Source organism: Carassius gibelio, chromosome A6 (assembly GCF_023724105.1).
Source record: "Carassius gibelio isolate Cgi1373 ecotype wild population from Czech Republic chromosome A6, carGib1.2-hapl.c, whole genome shotgun sequence".
NCBI classification, from domain to species: Eukaryota; Metazoa; Chordata; class Actinopteri; order Cypriniformes; family Cyprinidae; genus Carassius; species Carassius gibelio.
Genome location: NC_068376.1, coordinates 31438405 through 31453655, shown reverse-complemented (window position 1 = coordinate 31453655; position 15251 = coordinate 31438405). Strand labels below are relative to the sequence as shown.

The window sequence follows — 15251 nt, the reverse complement described above, 5'->3', positions numbered from 1 at the left end:
GATAAAATAAATGCAGCCTTGATGAGCAGAAGATATATATATACTTGTTTTCAACTTTTGAACGGTGATTTTTAAAAATTACATTTAATATTAATTTGTAAATGTCATATATTTTAATGTAATATATTTGGATACAGTGCAACATTAATTTTTGGCTCACGCTCCTGAATCTAGTTATAGTAGTTATGGCTACACTGATCTGATGGTCACTTTATAGAGTATAAATATGATATAATAAAGACTCAGTTGTGTGTGATGATCTTTAGCGCCACCTACTGCTCATTTCCGCCCTCCAACTATGCTTTTTATTCCCGGCTTCGCTTGCGTCACATGACGAATTCTCCAGCAACCAATAGGATTCCAGTTTGCAGCTCCATCTGACCAATCAAAAATCAGATAATTTTTAAAGGTATTTAAAAGTGGGATATTTGAAATTAAACAGGCCAGTTCCGCTGCCGCTGAGGAGGAGCGCTTCATCCTCTTCAGGAATCAACAGAAATAAATACATATATATTATTATTGTTTTTTTTCATCATTAAAACGCACACACGGCTGGTTTATCGAATGGTTACAGGTTATTAAAACGGCGAGGTGGAAATCGTCGTGTTTCCGTCGGATTTGAGGAGGATTTCTGCTGTGGAAACGACTAAACGCTTCATTATTGACACTTTCATTTATTTAAAGCTTTTCATTTTAAAAGGTTCGTTGTTTTAAATTTGATCTGCTAAATGAATAAATGTAAATAGATTTGAGTTATCAACATGCGTTTCGATGGGAACGTTATTCTGAACGGGTGCCGTCGTGCGTCAGGGCCTCAATCCTTACATTTGTTCTTTATTAGTCTGAATGTTATTGTAGTTTAGTTAATAATGTGGTGAAGGTGTTTTGTGTGTCTCTGTGTGTGTGAAATGCGTTTATTATATTTAATCAAATATTATGTCGTTTAAACTCAGAATATGGAAACTGCTGCAAGAAACAAATCGAGCAAAGGCCTGAAGATCCAACCTCCTGAGAACGAGAAGGTATTTGAGACGATATGGTTATAAACTTGTGTGTTTATTCTCCAGATGTCAACATATTGCAATCGTCTATTAACCAAAATCAAAATTTTAATATTTAAATATTATTATATTTAATATACTATTTTCTGTGCCGTCAGATTACACGTTTATAATAAAAAAATGATAAAAGAAAAGTGTTATATTTTTATTTTGTATTTTTTGCAATTGTCTAGCTGTCAAAATAATTAAAAAGTTTTCTTTAAACAGTTGTTTTCGCCTTTTTTTTAAATTTAATTTTAAGATTTTATTTTAGTTTCATCTTGGTTAAAGTGGCTTTGTATATTAATACTCCTAGCTTTCCTCTTTCCATTTCTTCTCTCTGTATTTAGATTCAGGGAATGTTAAATATCACGTTCAGATCTGTGTTTACTGAGAGTAAATGGTGTATTGTCTTATCCAGACTCATCTGTAGTATAGTTATCTTTATCTTTCTGAAACGCATGCATGTAGCTGTTTTTGATGCATGTATGTTGTGTTCCTGTTCTGCAGGTTTCTGCCGGTGGACCCAAGAGAGTTCCGGTGACCCAGAGCGCTCAGAAGCCCGTGTTGACGTCGAACACGCGTGTTCTCGGCTCAGCACACGGACCGCAGCGCATCCAGCGCAAGCCCATCGGAGTCTCTGTTCCTGTGAAACACACACGTCCCGGAGACCAGAACCTCAATCCAGAGCCACTCCAAACACCAACACAGAGCAAACCTCAGGGAACGAAATCTCCTGAACCCAGCAAACAGAACAGACTCCAGCGTAAGAGCCTCTTCTGATCTTATAACACTACTTCACTCTGAGAACATCATAATCACTCTTTCTGTTGCTCTCCAGAAACTCCTTCCGCTGGAACATCCAGTAATGCCAAGTAAGTCATTTACAGTTTAGATTTTCTATCATGTTAATTCAAGTATTCACACTTAAAAGTGCACCTCAAAGCCACTTTAATATGAGGGAGAAACATTTTTTGGTCTATTTTGCTTCCATAACATGTCATCTTCCAGACTAGTGGAAAGAAAACACTTGGAATACATTTAAGTGATTATTTTATTAAACTATCAATTTCAAATGCAGTCCATATCTTTGCTCTAGATAGAATAGAAGCTCTATTTCCAAAAACGCGTCTGAGTTGGAGCATGAAATCACAGGCGACGGCTGATGGGAATTATAATTATAATGTGTCTGTTCTCTAGGAAAGCGTGGAGTTTGGAGAATTTCGACATCGGAAGAGCTCTGGGCAAAGGCAAGTTTGGGAGTGTGTATCTGGCCAGGGAACGTCAGACCAAGTTCATCCTGGCACTCAAAGTCCTGTTCAAAACTCAGCTGGAGAAAGCTGGAGTGGAGCACCAGCTGCGGAGAGAAGTGGAGATCCAGTCACATCTCCGGTACCAGCTGCATGCTTTTATCACTCCTTAGACTCGTTTCTCATCGAACTGAATCTAGGAGCATTTGCTAACTTCAGCGCTGAGTAGAGTTGGTTCAAACGCACTAAATTATGTCAGAATCCTCGTAACCAGTCGGTTTTGTGAATGTGAACGGTAAAAAAAGAAAACTAATTTGGGTTTGGTCTTAACATGACCGCAGCCTAATAAACCTGTTTCTGTCTGTCATTAATGTTAGAGAACAAAAGAGAAAAATAATTTATTGATCTTCCCTGAGTAACTTTTGTAACTTAAGAATTAATCTGTTTTTTTTTTTGTTTTTTTTAGAAGAAAACTATGCAGTGCTATTTTACATTTAGATTATATTTTACGTTTTTTTTTGGTTGTATTTACTTTAATTCGCTTATTTTTTCTTCATTTCATTACTGACTGTTTAATTTTGTTTTAAATGTTCAACCTTTTTAACAAAAATACCACAATGTAAATGTTTTAGGCTGCTGATTTTTAGGGATTTAACGATTCACTTAACTCATGATTTGATTCGATTCAGTTTTTTTTTTTTTTTTTTTTTACAAAATGATATTTAAGACAAATTATACATTTAAAATTCCTTTTATTATTGCTTGGATGAAATGCTGCACGTTTCTTTGTGAAATTGAAATATAACACCATAATATTATACTTCAAAAGCACTTGCATATTATTTCTCTTTTGTTGATTTTGGTTGTTTCTATTGTCTTCGTTTTTAAGTCGCTTTGGATATAATCATCTGCTAAATGACAATTTAAATAATAATGTAAATAACAAAACTAAATTGAACTTTTAAAACAAGTTCCAAATCAAATAAGTGACACAAATAAAAGAAAAATCTTATCATATAAACAAAATAAGGCTTTGTCTGTGCTCTTTCCATTTTAAAATGAGAGGCAACCACTGAATTTTAATCAACAAAAATGCTACATGTGTTCAACAGGAGCAGTTTTTAATCTAAATTAGTTTAAATTTGAAGCAAAAACAGGATGGTTTGACTTCAGTTTTGTGAAACTACATACAAATATCTGTTTGAAAGCGAAACAGCAGACGAGCTGAACGAGACGCAGATCCACTCTCTGCCAGCAGGTGGAGCTTAAAGTGTTTCCTTGGTTACCGCTGTAAACAAAGCAGCCTATGCATCATACAGAGGCAAGATGAAAAGGAAAAAATACCATCTAAACTTTTCTACTGAAAAGTTTTTACTTTTACTGATTTTTTTGTTAATGGTATTCAGCTGCAACGACGTTTGGCCAAAAAGAATAAATATGCTTTATCTAAATGTTTTGCTTTGTTGGAGCACATGCGTTCAGAAAGTGAGATCTGTGTGTGTTGTGAAGTGAACTCGCTGTCTCCTTTCAGACATCCCAATATCCTGCGTCTCTACGGTTATTTCCACGACGCGGCACGTGTTTATCTGATCCTGGAGTTCGCTCCTAAAGGAGAGCTGTATGGAGAGCTCCAGCGCTGCGGGACGTTCGATGACCAGCGGAGTGCCACGGTCAGAAACCACTGAGCGCTGTGTGTTTGAATGATCATGATTAACACATTTAGACTGATAACATCTCGTAATAATGTCTGCTTGCAGTATATAATGGAGCTTGCAGATGCTCTGAGCTACTGTCACTCAAAGAACGTGATTCACAGAGACATCAAACCTGAAAACCTCCTGCTGGGGGCCAACGGAGAGCTGAAGATCGCAGACTTCGGATGGTCCGTCCACACACCCTCCTCCAGGTCAGTCCTCTACTTGAATAATCATAACTTTGGTGGTGTTCATGCCAGTGTTTGTTTCATTTATCATTGAAGTGCAGCATATTGTCAGTATTTGGGTGTTGGTGTATGGTCAATGTGTGTTTTATCATGTGTCTGTCAGGAGGTCGACGCTGTGCGGTACGCTGGACTATCTTCCTCCAGAGATGATTGAAGGCAAAACGCATGACGAGAAAGTGGATCTGTGGAGTCTAGGAGTGCTCTGCTATGAGTTTCTGGTTGGCCACCCACCTTTCGAAACAAAGAGCCATGACGAAACGTACCGCAAGATTTCTAGAGTAAGTGAAATCGTCATAAACTTCCACTAGCTTTGCACATAATCCTGAGTCTGTCTGATGTGAATGTGTGATCATGTCTCGTAGGCTTTCACTGCTGTCTCGATTGATTCAGGTGTTCACACGTCCCATGTCTGTTTCTCTCCAGGTTGAGTTCACGTATCCGGCTCACGTGAGCGAGGGCAGCCGAGACCTGATCGGCAGACTGCTGAAGCACAACCCCATGCACCGGCTCCCCATCCAGAGCGTCTTGGAGCACCCATGGGTGCTGGAGAACTCCTCCAAGAAACCAACCCCTCGCACGCCAACCAGCAGCTGAGGACCAGACTCAACAAAACAGACTCATGTGGCAGTAATGCGTCTGATCTTTGCTACCGCTCTTGGGAATAACTTTATGATTTGTATGTTGTTTTTTGTGTTTTATTGTTAACCAGTGTTGGGGGTAACTCATTACAAGTTACTCGAGTTACGTAATTGGATTACTTTTATCAAGTAACTTGTAAAGTCCACTTTTTGAGTGAAATCGGGAGTAAGATGTTACTTTTAGTTTTAGAATAAATGTAAACATGCATTAATTCATCTCGCACACAAAAAGAAAATTTTAATTTAGTTTTCTTCAAAATTAATAATAACAGTTAAAAGCAACTCGGAATATGAGTCAAAGAAAACCTTTTTGTATTTAATAACATTATATTAACCAATTTGCTGCTGACTTTTGATCCAATTCAACCATAGTAACAAGCAAAAATGACACAAGATAAACTAACATTTATTGCTGAACTTTCTTCTTCTGTGTTCTACTGTACAGACTTGAATTTACATTTCCTACGATCTGAGGATTTTGTTGCGAAAGGGCTTTTACCTTTGCCAAAAATATAACTTTTTACAATAATAAATGTAAGCCCAGCCCATATTTAAAAGTAATGCAAAAAGTAATGTAATGCATTACTTTTAATACAAATTAACTAAGTAACGCAATTAGTTACTTTAAGGAAGTAACGCAATATTGTAATGCACTACTTTTAAAAGTAACTTTCCCAACACTGCTGTTAACACGCTACAATTTACATGCATTTGTAAATATGTAATAAAGACACAGATTGTAAAGTTTTAACCATTACTTGAATCCGAATCAGAATGAGCTTTATTGTATGTTTACACATACGAGGAATTTGTTTTAGTGACAGGAGCTCCACGGAGCAACAGAATGATGAAACAGTATAAATGTGAATGAAACCAGAAATGTTCTTTTATTATAACTTTTGAGGATCTCAATATAAAACTTAATGTATTTCACTTTTTGTGTATGGGAATAAATTTCTTTAAGATAAAATATATAGCTGAATGTCCTTTTTTATTTTTATATTAAATAATGGATATTTTGATAATACTCAATTATCAGTTTATGTTTTAAATTGTCAAGTCTGCTTTATTGTCAGTTCTTACACATGTACAGTACATACATGGTGCATACAGATATTGGTTTTTATCACTAGTTAAATACTGACTTGTTAACTGTTTATAACCCACCACAGAAGAAGGAATGGCAAAGGAGCTGATGCTTCGCAAACAGAAGTTTTTCTTTCAATCGAATCTCATTGGTGCCAGTGTTGCCAACTAATTGGGGAAGTTGCTAAAGGCAGATTGATTTGTTCAATGACGTTATGATGTCATTTTATCATAAATGTGCATATATTATTGACCAAATGGAACTAGCAACTTAATGCACATTTGATGTTTGTACTGTTAGGCGTCTTTCTCCATCTCTCTCCAGATTGGTGTTGCTTGGCTTGCTAGCTGTTCAGTGGTTTCCCCATGTAATTTAGAAGAAAATATGTGGCTTCTTATAATTTGAGTCACTTTAAAAAGTTGCCTTTTTTTAAGCTAAATTTGTTGCTATGTGTTTTTGGGGAAAAAAAGTTGCTAGGGTAGTCTGAAAAGTTGATAAATTAGCAACAAAACTGCTAAGTTGTCAACAGTGGTTGGCGCTTTCGCATATTCAAAATTCGCGCCAAACGAAGTGACCGTTGACGTTTGTAAATTTAAATCTGCACGCGTGCGATTTTAAACTCGGATTCTCAGCGAATAACTTCGTGAATTTCTATTAATGCTTTATTTTATAGTGTTTACTTAAAGTATGATAGGCTTTCGTTCATGGGGACTTTAAACTCAGGACATTGTGCTATTTATCTCTCCCAATTGTGTTAATTGACACTGTTGGAGCGACAATGAGGGTGAGTAAATACAGATTTATTTAATTTCCGTTCGTTTTGTCAATCGCAAACAATCTTTTAACAAAATGGTATTATAATCTGACATTTTTTTTGTTGTGAGACACGGTTAACAACACATTAGCATTGCAGTCCATGTGAATAAAACCGTTAACGTAAATGTTTAGATGCCTCTCTTTATGAACCCAAAGATCTTCGTTTTGAAACTCAAACGGTCCATTATAGCGGCTGTAGTTCCAGAACCCTGTGAAATGCTAAAAGTGTTTCTGTACAGCACTCTCGTATGGTTTTCGGCAATATTTCATGTTTCCTCCAGGTGGCGCCATTAGCTCAGTCTCTCAGGCATCGCGGGGTCCAGTAAAGAGAAAATGGCTCCTCTGGTTGAACTCGAATTCCCATCATGCACCACGAACACCACGAACGACATTTGCCAAAATTTTCCACACGAGTTCGTTACGTTAATATTGAAACAGTCTAAAAATAATCCTCAGACAATGATGATGCGAAACATTGTCATCCATAATTATTCTGTGCATATATAAAATCTACAAAACTACAATATTGTGTAAATAATCTTTTTGAAATATCTTATCCATTATATATATATATATATACACACACATTTCTTCCTATAGATTTTTACTGTCGACACGGTTTGATTTTTTTTCTTTTGTTAAGGCGCGCGCACGCACACAAACCATAAGAAATCTCTGCATCTCTGTATTGTCTTTCTTTTTTTATTTATTTATTCCATATTAGCCCCAGTAACGTAGAAGCACTGCGTCCAGATGTCAGACTGTGTGTTCGCATGTTGTTTTCTGCGGAATCAGAGCCGAGAGCAAAAATCTGTCGCACATTTTCTGTTTGAGTTCACTTCATTCTGTTATTGGCTGTTGCTCCGTATGAAACACGAATGACAAGTTGCATTTACTTTTTGCATTATCATTTATTTAATAAATACAACATGTAATGCATTTATTAACTGCGGTCATTATTTTTCAGATTGTAATACTGAATTAAAACTGCCTATTTTCGATCAGCAGTAGCAGTTTATTTGTCTATTTCAGGAATTATAAGAAAATAGGATTCTTGAAAATGCATTTGCCCATTTAACAACAATAATTGTACATGTGATGTGGTTTAATATGTGAACCCCTGTTTATGATGGATGTGCTGTCTTTAAATAAATCTCTGAGAGCTGGACTCGACTGATTTATTGTTTTGTAGATTTATTCTCTTTTGAAAGGAAAAAGAAGCACGGGTTTCATTTTTTTCTTCTTCCATATCACACAAAACCAAAACAAACAGTTTTACAATATAATTTCACGCGTTTCTTTATTCTTCAGTATATTCATTTTCACGATATATGATAACGATTTTGTGATATACATTCCATCTTTTAAACCACAATAACACAACACACACGGTTTTATAACATTTCCACAGCACCCATTGGATTGCACAAAATGAAAAAAATGTCTTATGCAAGTCCCTTGATTTCGATCCAACGACGTTATAATAAATCTCACCGAGGGGAACATGAACATTATTAATAGTTTTAAATCACGACATTTGATACCCGATAAACAACGCTTTGCTCAAAATTTAGTTATTTGAGTTGGTGGATTTTTAAATTTCCATCATTTTTTCTGGAATTTCGTTTTCCTTTTCACTGTCTTCACGTCCAGCGACTCTTTCTTGTTCGTTATTCGATGTCTTGTAAAAATACGTGTCTCTTTGTATGTTTTCTGACAAAGAGCAATTGAAACGCAACGTGTGAATAAAACCCTTGTTCTCTTCTGAATATCTCTAATACTGCATGGACATCATACGATCAAAATGCATAGATAAATACTTCTATTCACCGTCCAGTATGCTGCCATTATTATTATTATTATTATTTTCTATCTTGTGCTCCGTTTTGGTTTAGTAAATGCAAACGATAATAATCAAGAATTAAATGTGTCCCCATCTCGAATTAAGGAAAACCCATTAATTTATTTGAAACGTATTCCATTGTGTTTATTGCCATGGCGTTGGTGTTCTTGTTCTTTAGCGTGTATTGCAGATCGTACAGAGGAGGTTTCCTCTCTCACAGCATTGCTTTGCTTTGCTCAGTCTTGCACTCGGATGCAATGAAATGGTTTCTTCCTCGATTCCTGTGGAGTCGGGCCAAATCAAAGCCCAAATAAATTCACTTATAAACCATTTTCTCACTTAACAACAAAAATATAGATTTGCTCTGGTATCTATTTGTGTAACGCGCTGCTGTCCAAGGCATTTCTCATGAGTAAAGATTTGCATTTGCACTGATTTATTTATTGTGTGTTAAGCTCAGATTTAAATGATCCTGGGTTAAATGCTTTTATATTTTATTTATCTTCTCTGGGGGAAACTTATCGGTTTGGTTATCAATATGTGGGATGCATAACACTTATCACCAAAAAAAAAAAAAAAAAACACTGGTCATTTTGCAGACTAATCGGACAGGTTGTATTTGTACGCCTCGATCAGGCCCTCGACGGAATGGATGAAGCCGGAAATACTGCATATACCCCCGATCACAAATATGGCGACGTCGAAGAAGACCTGATGCCACAAGAGCTTTCTCCACAACAACTTGAGATGGAATAAGCTGGGGAGGAGAAAGCACAGACCCGCGCCCGTCAGGCTGCCCGTCAGACCCATGAGGAGCGCGAAGTGTGGCACATAAATAGCCATGAGCATAGTGAACACAACTAGTGCACAGCGGAGCGAAAGACCCCATGATTTGAGACGCCCGTCGCCCCCGTAGCAATCCGGGAAAAACGCACGCCCTCCGTCTTGGAAGAAAGTCTTTTCTAGGACCTCCACGGCGGCGAAGAACGGCAGCGGGTACGAAAGCAGCGCCTTGGACACCAAGAAGAGGTTAACGACGGCTCTGATGCCAGATGGGAGGTTGTCGGTGATCACCTCCTTGGTTTCGTCGGCCCACGTCAAATAAGCCACCAGGGCGAACAGGCCTTTGAGGATGCAGGCAGCGATGTGAGTCCAGTTCATCATGCAGTGGAACTCGCTGGGCTTCTGCATGTTCCCCTCCAGCGAAGGCAGGAAGATCTGGGAGGTGTAGCTGAAGACGATGATGCCGATGGAGATGGGGAACTTCTTGACGTCGATGTAGAACTTCACCTTGTCCCAGGCCCAGTCTCGCGCCCTGGACAGACAGTAGGCGATCACTAGGATGTTGATGACGAAGTGCGCGAGGGTGCAGAGCAAGCTGAACTTGGACACAGCTTTGAGGTTCTTGAGGAAGGCGCAGGGCAGAAGACCAACGGTGGCGATGATGGCCCAAGACCTCTGGGACACGGGGAAGTTGGGGAAGCTGTTGTACATCAGGTTTCCGCTCACCACGACGTATAAAATGCAGGTCATGACCAACTCGATGATTTGAGCTACGTTGACGATGTGACCTCCCAGTGCGGGGAAGCGTGGCGCGCAGCATGCGTTAGCAATATCCACATACGAGTCTCTCACTCGTACCAACTGGCCGTCTTCGTTTTCTTCGTAGAGGCAAGCGATGAGGATTTTCCCCGTGTAGCAGCACACGACAGCAGCGAATATAATGAGGAAGAGTCCGAGATATCCTCCGTGGAGAATGGCGTAGGGTAACCCGAGAACAAACATGCCCTGGGGAGATATAACAGAACACACATTTACTCAATTCACCCATGCATTCTGTTCTATTCTAGACAGTTATACCAATAATGGTCTTAGTGTTTTTGGTGTCACGTTTTTGTTTTTTTATGGACTTGTGAACTTGAAAGGTTCTGTGGGGCTCTGTTGAGGGAATGCGCCATCATCAGCTTCTACATTCACTGCAGGTGTGATGGAGCATTAGAAATGCAGCTGAATTCAGTCCGACATTCCATTTGCTGTGAGCAAAGTCACGCTCACCTCATTGTGTCGTCATCAGGATGAATCAAATGGGCAGGGAGTCACGTCACTGACGTCACTCTTGATATTAATAGCTGCAATTGCGCACGATTTAGTATATGAGGTTTTATTGTTTAAGTATGCGTTTTTTTTCCATTATCCAAAAGTTATTTTTTAGCCAACATTTTGGAACGGTTTTTCAATCGTAAATTGTAATGGGGACATTATACGCACGTCAAAAAAACACATGCAAACCTCAGTATAGAAATGCATATTGAATGGACTGGTTGAATGTTGTTTTCTAAAGCTCAACTCGTTGATAAAGGTCCTTTAATATCAATCAGATCCCCCGTGACGCGACACCAGCTCAAGAAAAATCTACGCCATTAAAGAAACGTTTTGCTTCACAGAGGACTAACCCTTTAAAAAACGCGTGTGTGTATGTATATAATTTGGAAAGCGTTTTCACGTAACATTTCCATATTGATTAATACTAAAAACTTTGAATGTGATTATTTATATCTACATGCATCGCCATGACGCGTAATGCCTCCTCACCTGGATCGCATTGGTCACGTTCCATCCTGCCTCCCAAGCAGTGATTCTTGGCTTGTCCGGGCTGCCTAATTCAGAGCAGAGTCCTCCGTCTTTGGACGCGGAGGGCGGCGGACCCGTTCCATCCCTCTGGTAATGACTGTCCCCCTCGCCCCCCGTTTCCTCGCCGCCCTCTCCACCCATTTGCTCGCTTTTAACGATGTCCATTTGAAGCCCCTGCCTGTGGTCATAGTCCAGATCATCGCAGTCGACGAAGCCCAAAGCCTCCTCGTCGGTGGCGGCCTGGAAGCCCAGTCTGGCGAACATCCCACTCACCTTCGCCTGAGACTTATTGGTGACCGTGGTGGCCGCGTTGGACAGCTTGTTAGAGATCTTGCTTCTAATTACCGTAGCCATGATTGCTCTCCTAAATGAGACTCGTGTTCAAATACCTCTACAAATGTTTTTCTGGATATATCGAATTTAGCGTGCGACCGGAGTTCTTTGTCTGCGCATCAACGGAGCGAGAAGAGAACTGACTCTCGTGGTGACGCGTGTTCGTTATCTCCACTTGTGACTGAAATCACGCCTGGTGTTTTTGCTTATTCCGTGGTTCATGTCACTTTCAGACGTAGATGATGCCTGGCACCTGCATCCTGTTCGCCAGCTCCTCTCTCTTTTTTCTCCGGACTCTGATGCGCGCTTCCCAGGCGAGACCAAGTTTAATGTCCGGTGCGTAAAGGAGAGCGCTCGCGGATTTTTCCGTTCTCTGTATCCGTGGCACGGCGTCGAATCCTGCGATTCAGTGGCCGTCGCTGATGCCAATGCGGTCCACGGGAGCTCGGGGGTGTTGAGAGAGAGGCACGTGTCACTGTCAGCCTGCCAATGCCGCGCGCGCGTCTCCGGCTCCGAGTGCGCGCGCTACTCCGCACCGACAAAAAACTGGGTAAAGATTTGCTGCATTTCTAGGGGAGGTGCTTGCAGGACCCCATCCTCCTCTCCACTCTCATTATGCCCAATATTCTTGGTCACAACACCCAATGGCATCCGGGGTCTCTTATGTTGCATAACTTTACGAATATATAAACCATCTCCACGCATCGTACGAGGTCTTACATGGACACTACAAGTGTTCTAGAAATATTCTTGTTGTGTTTTACTGTGCATCTTGAACTCTACAGTTTTTATTGCTTCAGATGAAGGTTTAGCACTCATTTTCAACAAGAGGAACCGTGCCACCCTGGAGTTGGTGATGGAATACTCTTTTGAACGGATTTAAAATCTTCCTTCATTTGACGAGGGAATGAGCAAAAAAAATGCGTCGCTGATTTGAATGAGATATTATTGGTTTAGATTTATATTACGTTATTTCAAGTGTTGCGTTTTGTAAAAAAATTTTTTTATTATAAATATCGAGGATATTTCTCATGGATTATCTGTCTGGGTGCAGAAATATTGTGCATTGGGCTGTTGATCTGCTTCATGTTCTCGGACTCTTTTTAAAGTGAATGAAGATGATTAAAAAAAAAACGTTTTTAAGCGACAGTCTCTTTTTTTCACTGATGGAATTTCATCATATTCATGTATATTTATAAACGCGTAGTTCTGATCGATCTGTGGATTCCTACAAACAACCGGACGCTTTATAAAATCATTTAGGCCTATATGAGCACATTACAGAGTTCATCCGGATCGAATTATTCACTAGAAAATATAGAGGAAAAGGCTTCCATAAAATCCTCGGTTCTGGAAAATATGCGCAGTAACATTTCGTGTATTCATATTCTACATTAATCGGTAATCAAGACAATGATACTCGTGCGTTAAAGAAATAAACCTAGGGAGTTCTTTGTTTTGTTTTTTCAAATAAATGTTGGCATGATTACAAATATATTAGATGTCATGTCCTGCCAAGCTTAAATGTAAACGAATAATCAAAATTATTTCTATTCGCTTGTAGGCTATATATATATATAGAGAGAGAAAAATAGTAACATTTATTACGTAACGAATTTATTGAAACTTTATCGGGCGATCGTAGGCTATGTTGACGTGATTAGAACAATCAAACGAAATTATGTAAATAAATATCGTAATTATTATTTAATACTCTGTGAATAAAGAAACACTTTGACAAATTCGGAAAACGGCCAATTTTACTGGATCTAAATGTTTCATTAATATAATATCTCATTGGGTAAAATAAAAATTCTGTAAATGTGATGCTAATTTAGATTTTTTTTCATTAGGCCTAATAAATGTATTTCTAATTTATTCATAGTCTACATTATGCTTACATTGTATAGGCATATAATTCGCGCTGCCTGTATTCGCCATATCTAATCTGTCATATCAGTGGTTTTCTTTCCCCCGGAGATGTTCTGTTTCCCGCAGGCTGTGCTCGGCCTCGGGTTCCCGGTGGGAGCGGAAGGGTTAATCGGTGTTGCGTTATCAGGCGCGCGCAGATCCGCGGGAACACAATCAGGACAAGAACAGACGCACGCGGGCTTCATTCAGCGCGTTTGAGGTTAATACTAAGTTATATAAAAATAAAAACACACAAAGAAATAATTAAGTAAATAATCAAATAAAAACGTATAATTGTAGAGAAAACAAAAACGATGGTAAAAATAAGAGTGACGATAAGAATTATAATTTATAAGCAATGTGGTGACTTATCCTGGTCAATGTTATACAATATAAGATATAATAAATACCCCCATCATGCAATCGGACATCTTTTTCTCGACTTTGATCATTATGAAGAAACAGATTTATTAAGACTAGATTTGCTAAACCTGTTCAGGATCTGTTAAATCACTCAAATTGATTTTCCTCACCTCCACAACCATATAACCATCATGATATCTTTCCCATTCTCCTCTCTTGCATTCACTGTGGGTGAATTATGTGTTTTTGGTCAAATTCAAAGACAGCATTTCAGGTATATTTTGGCATAGTGAATGTGATGGCACGTCTCTCATTCGTTTTATTACCCTTCAGAAAAATCATGGAGGGCAATAAGAGGTCAGGATGCTTCTCCCAGGAGCCTCTCCGCACATAATCCTCCATCTGTCCCCCGGGACACTGATCCGGGATCAGTCAGGTGTGTCGCACTGCTGTGTTTGTCAGTGATTCAATGCTATCTCGCTCCGCAAGGTGATCTCAAGCTATTGTTGAAGAGCAGCAGTGTCATGATTCTGTCTGTCTGTTTGTGTTGTCACGCTGGATGCCGGAGTGCTGAAACAAAAGGATTTGGTCTGACCTATCCTTTGTCCCTGCGCCTGCTTCATTCAGTCCTTTTTCTCATTACACACTTCACTGAGCAGAACTAGTGTAGTGGAGCGATTCCCTCTTCTTCTGCTGCTATATAGAGACAGATCATTAATTAGCTCCACACTAAACACTGATGCTGCACAGAAGGGACGCAGAGTAATGAGGCTTATCCTTCTCTGCAGACCAACTGAGCTCAATGTCATATCAAGAAGTGCATCTGATGACTTTCCCAAAGCTTTAACTTCTTAAATATTAGGATTGGTCTACAGACATGCGCAGTATAGCTGCCAGAAACAGTACATTGTGCAAACACATTTCAGAGAATTGCATATACTTCAGAGACTGTTCTTCAGTTGATTGTTTTTCATAAAAGAACCATTAATTTAATCTGAAGAACATTTTCCCCTCTAGAACCGGAATGGAAAAATTCCATGGATGTTAAAGGTTCTTCATGGAACCATCAATGGCAATAAAGATCCTTTATTTTTCAAAGTGATTATATGCTTTGCATTGTATTTTAAATGAGAGCGAGGACTATTTTATCCTTATGTTTCAGATGTGGTATGATCTCCTCCGCATGAAGCCTCTTCTGTGGCTCAGCGAGGCAGAAAATAACACATAACACACTTCAGTTAGAGAGCCAAACTGAAAAGACATGTGTGTCTCTGGGGGCCGTGGCGCAGCGGAATTAGCCAATCACGCGCATTGGCTCCTCTCCGAATCCATTACTATTAGCATCACAATCCCAAGTACATCATTGTGCTGATCAGCCGCTATCTGAACAGATATGT

General features: G+C 39.2%; 2 protein-coding genes across 2 annotated transcripts; one reads left to right on the top strand and one right to left on the bottom strand.

Moving 5' to 3' along the window:
• The first annotated feature begins 443 nt into the window (after positions 1-443).
• On the top strand, positions 444-5844 carry LOC128016084 (aurora kinase C-like). Its single transcript, XM_052600461.1, has 9 exons — positions 444-700; positions 954-1022; positions 1551-1806; positions 1882-1915; positions 2241-2432; positions 3822-3960; positions 4048-4196; positions 4336-4510; positions 4656-5844. Exons 2-9 carry the CDS (start codon positions 957-959, stop codon positions 4824-4826), a joined length of 1182 nt encoding a protein of 393 aa, XP_052456421.1. The 5' UTR covers positions 444-700; positions 954-956; the 3' UTR covers positions 4827-5844.
• A 2103-nt stretch (positions 5845-7947) lies between these two features.
• On the bottom strand, positions 7948-12084 carry LOC128016083 (vesicular inhibitory amino acid transporter-like). Its single transcript, XM_052600460.1, has 2 exons — positions 11209-12084; positions 7948-10404 (listed from the first exon to the last, which is right to left on the bottom strand). The coding sequence occupies exons 1-2, from the start codon at positions 11599-11601 to the stop codon at positions 9217-9219; spliced, it is 1581 nt and encodes a 526-aa protein (XP_052456420.1). The 5' UTR covers positions 11602-12084; the 3' UTR covers positions 7948-9216.
• Between the last annotated feature and the right edge of the window lie 3167 nt (positions 12085-15251).

What these genes read in the sequence shown, in the direction of transcription:
- LOC128016084 (XM_052600461.1), top strand. Translation starts at nt 957, where the DNA reads ATGGAAACTGCTGCAAGAAACAAATCGAGCAAAGGCCTGAAGATCCAA. An exon ending in GAGATCCAGTCACATCTCCG is followed by an intron (nt 2,433 to 3,821) that starts GTACCAGCTGCA and finishes GTCTCCTTTCAG; the next exon opens with ACATCCCAATATCCTGCGTC. An exon ending in CGTACCGCAAGATTTCTAGA is followed by an intron (nt 4,511 to 4,655) that starts GTAAGTGAAATC and finishes GTTTCTCTCCAG; the next exon opens with GTTGAGTTCACGTATCCGGC.
- LOC128016083 (XM_052600460.1), bottom strand. Translation starts at nt 11,601, where the DNA reads ATGGCTACGGTAATTAGAAGCAAGATCTCTAACAAGCTGTCCAACGCG. An exon ending in ACGTGACCAATGCGATCCAG is followed by an intron (nt 10,405 to 11,208) that starts GTGAGGAGGCAT and finishes ATATCTCCCCAG; the next exon opens with GGCATGTTTGTTCTCGGGTT.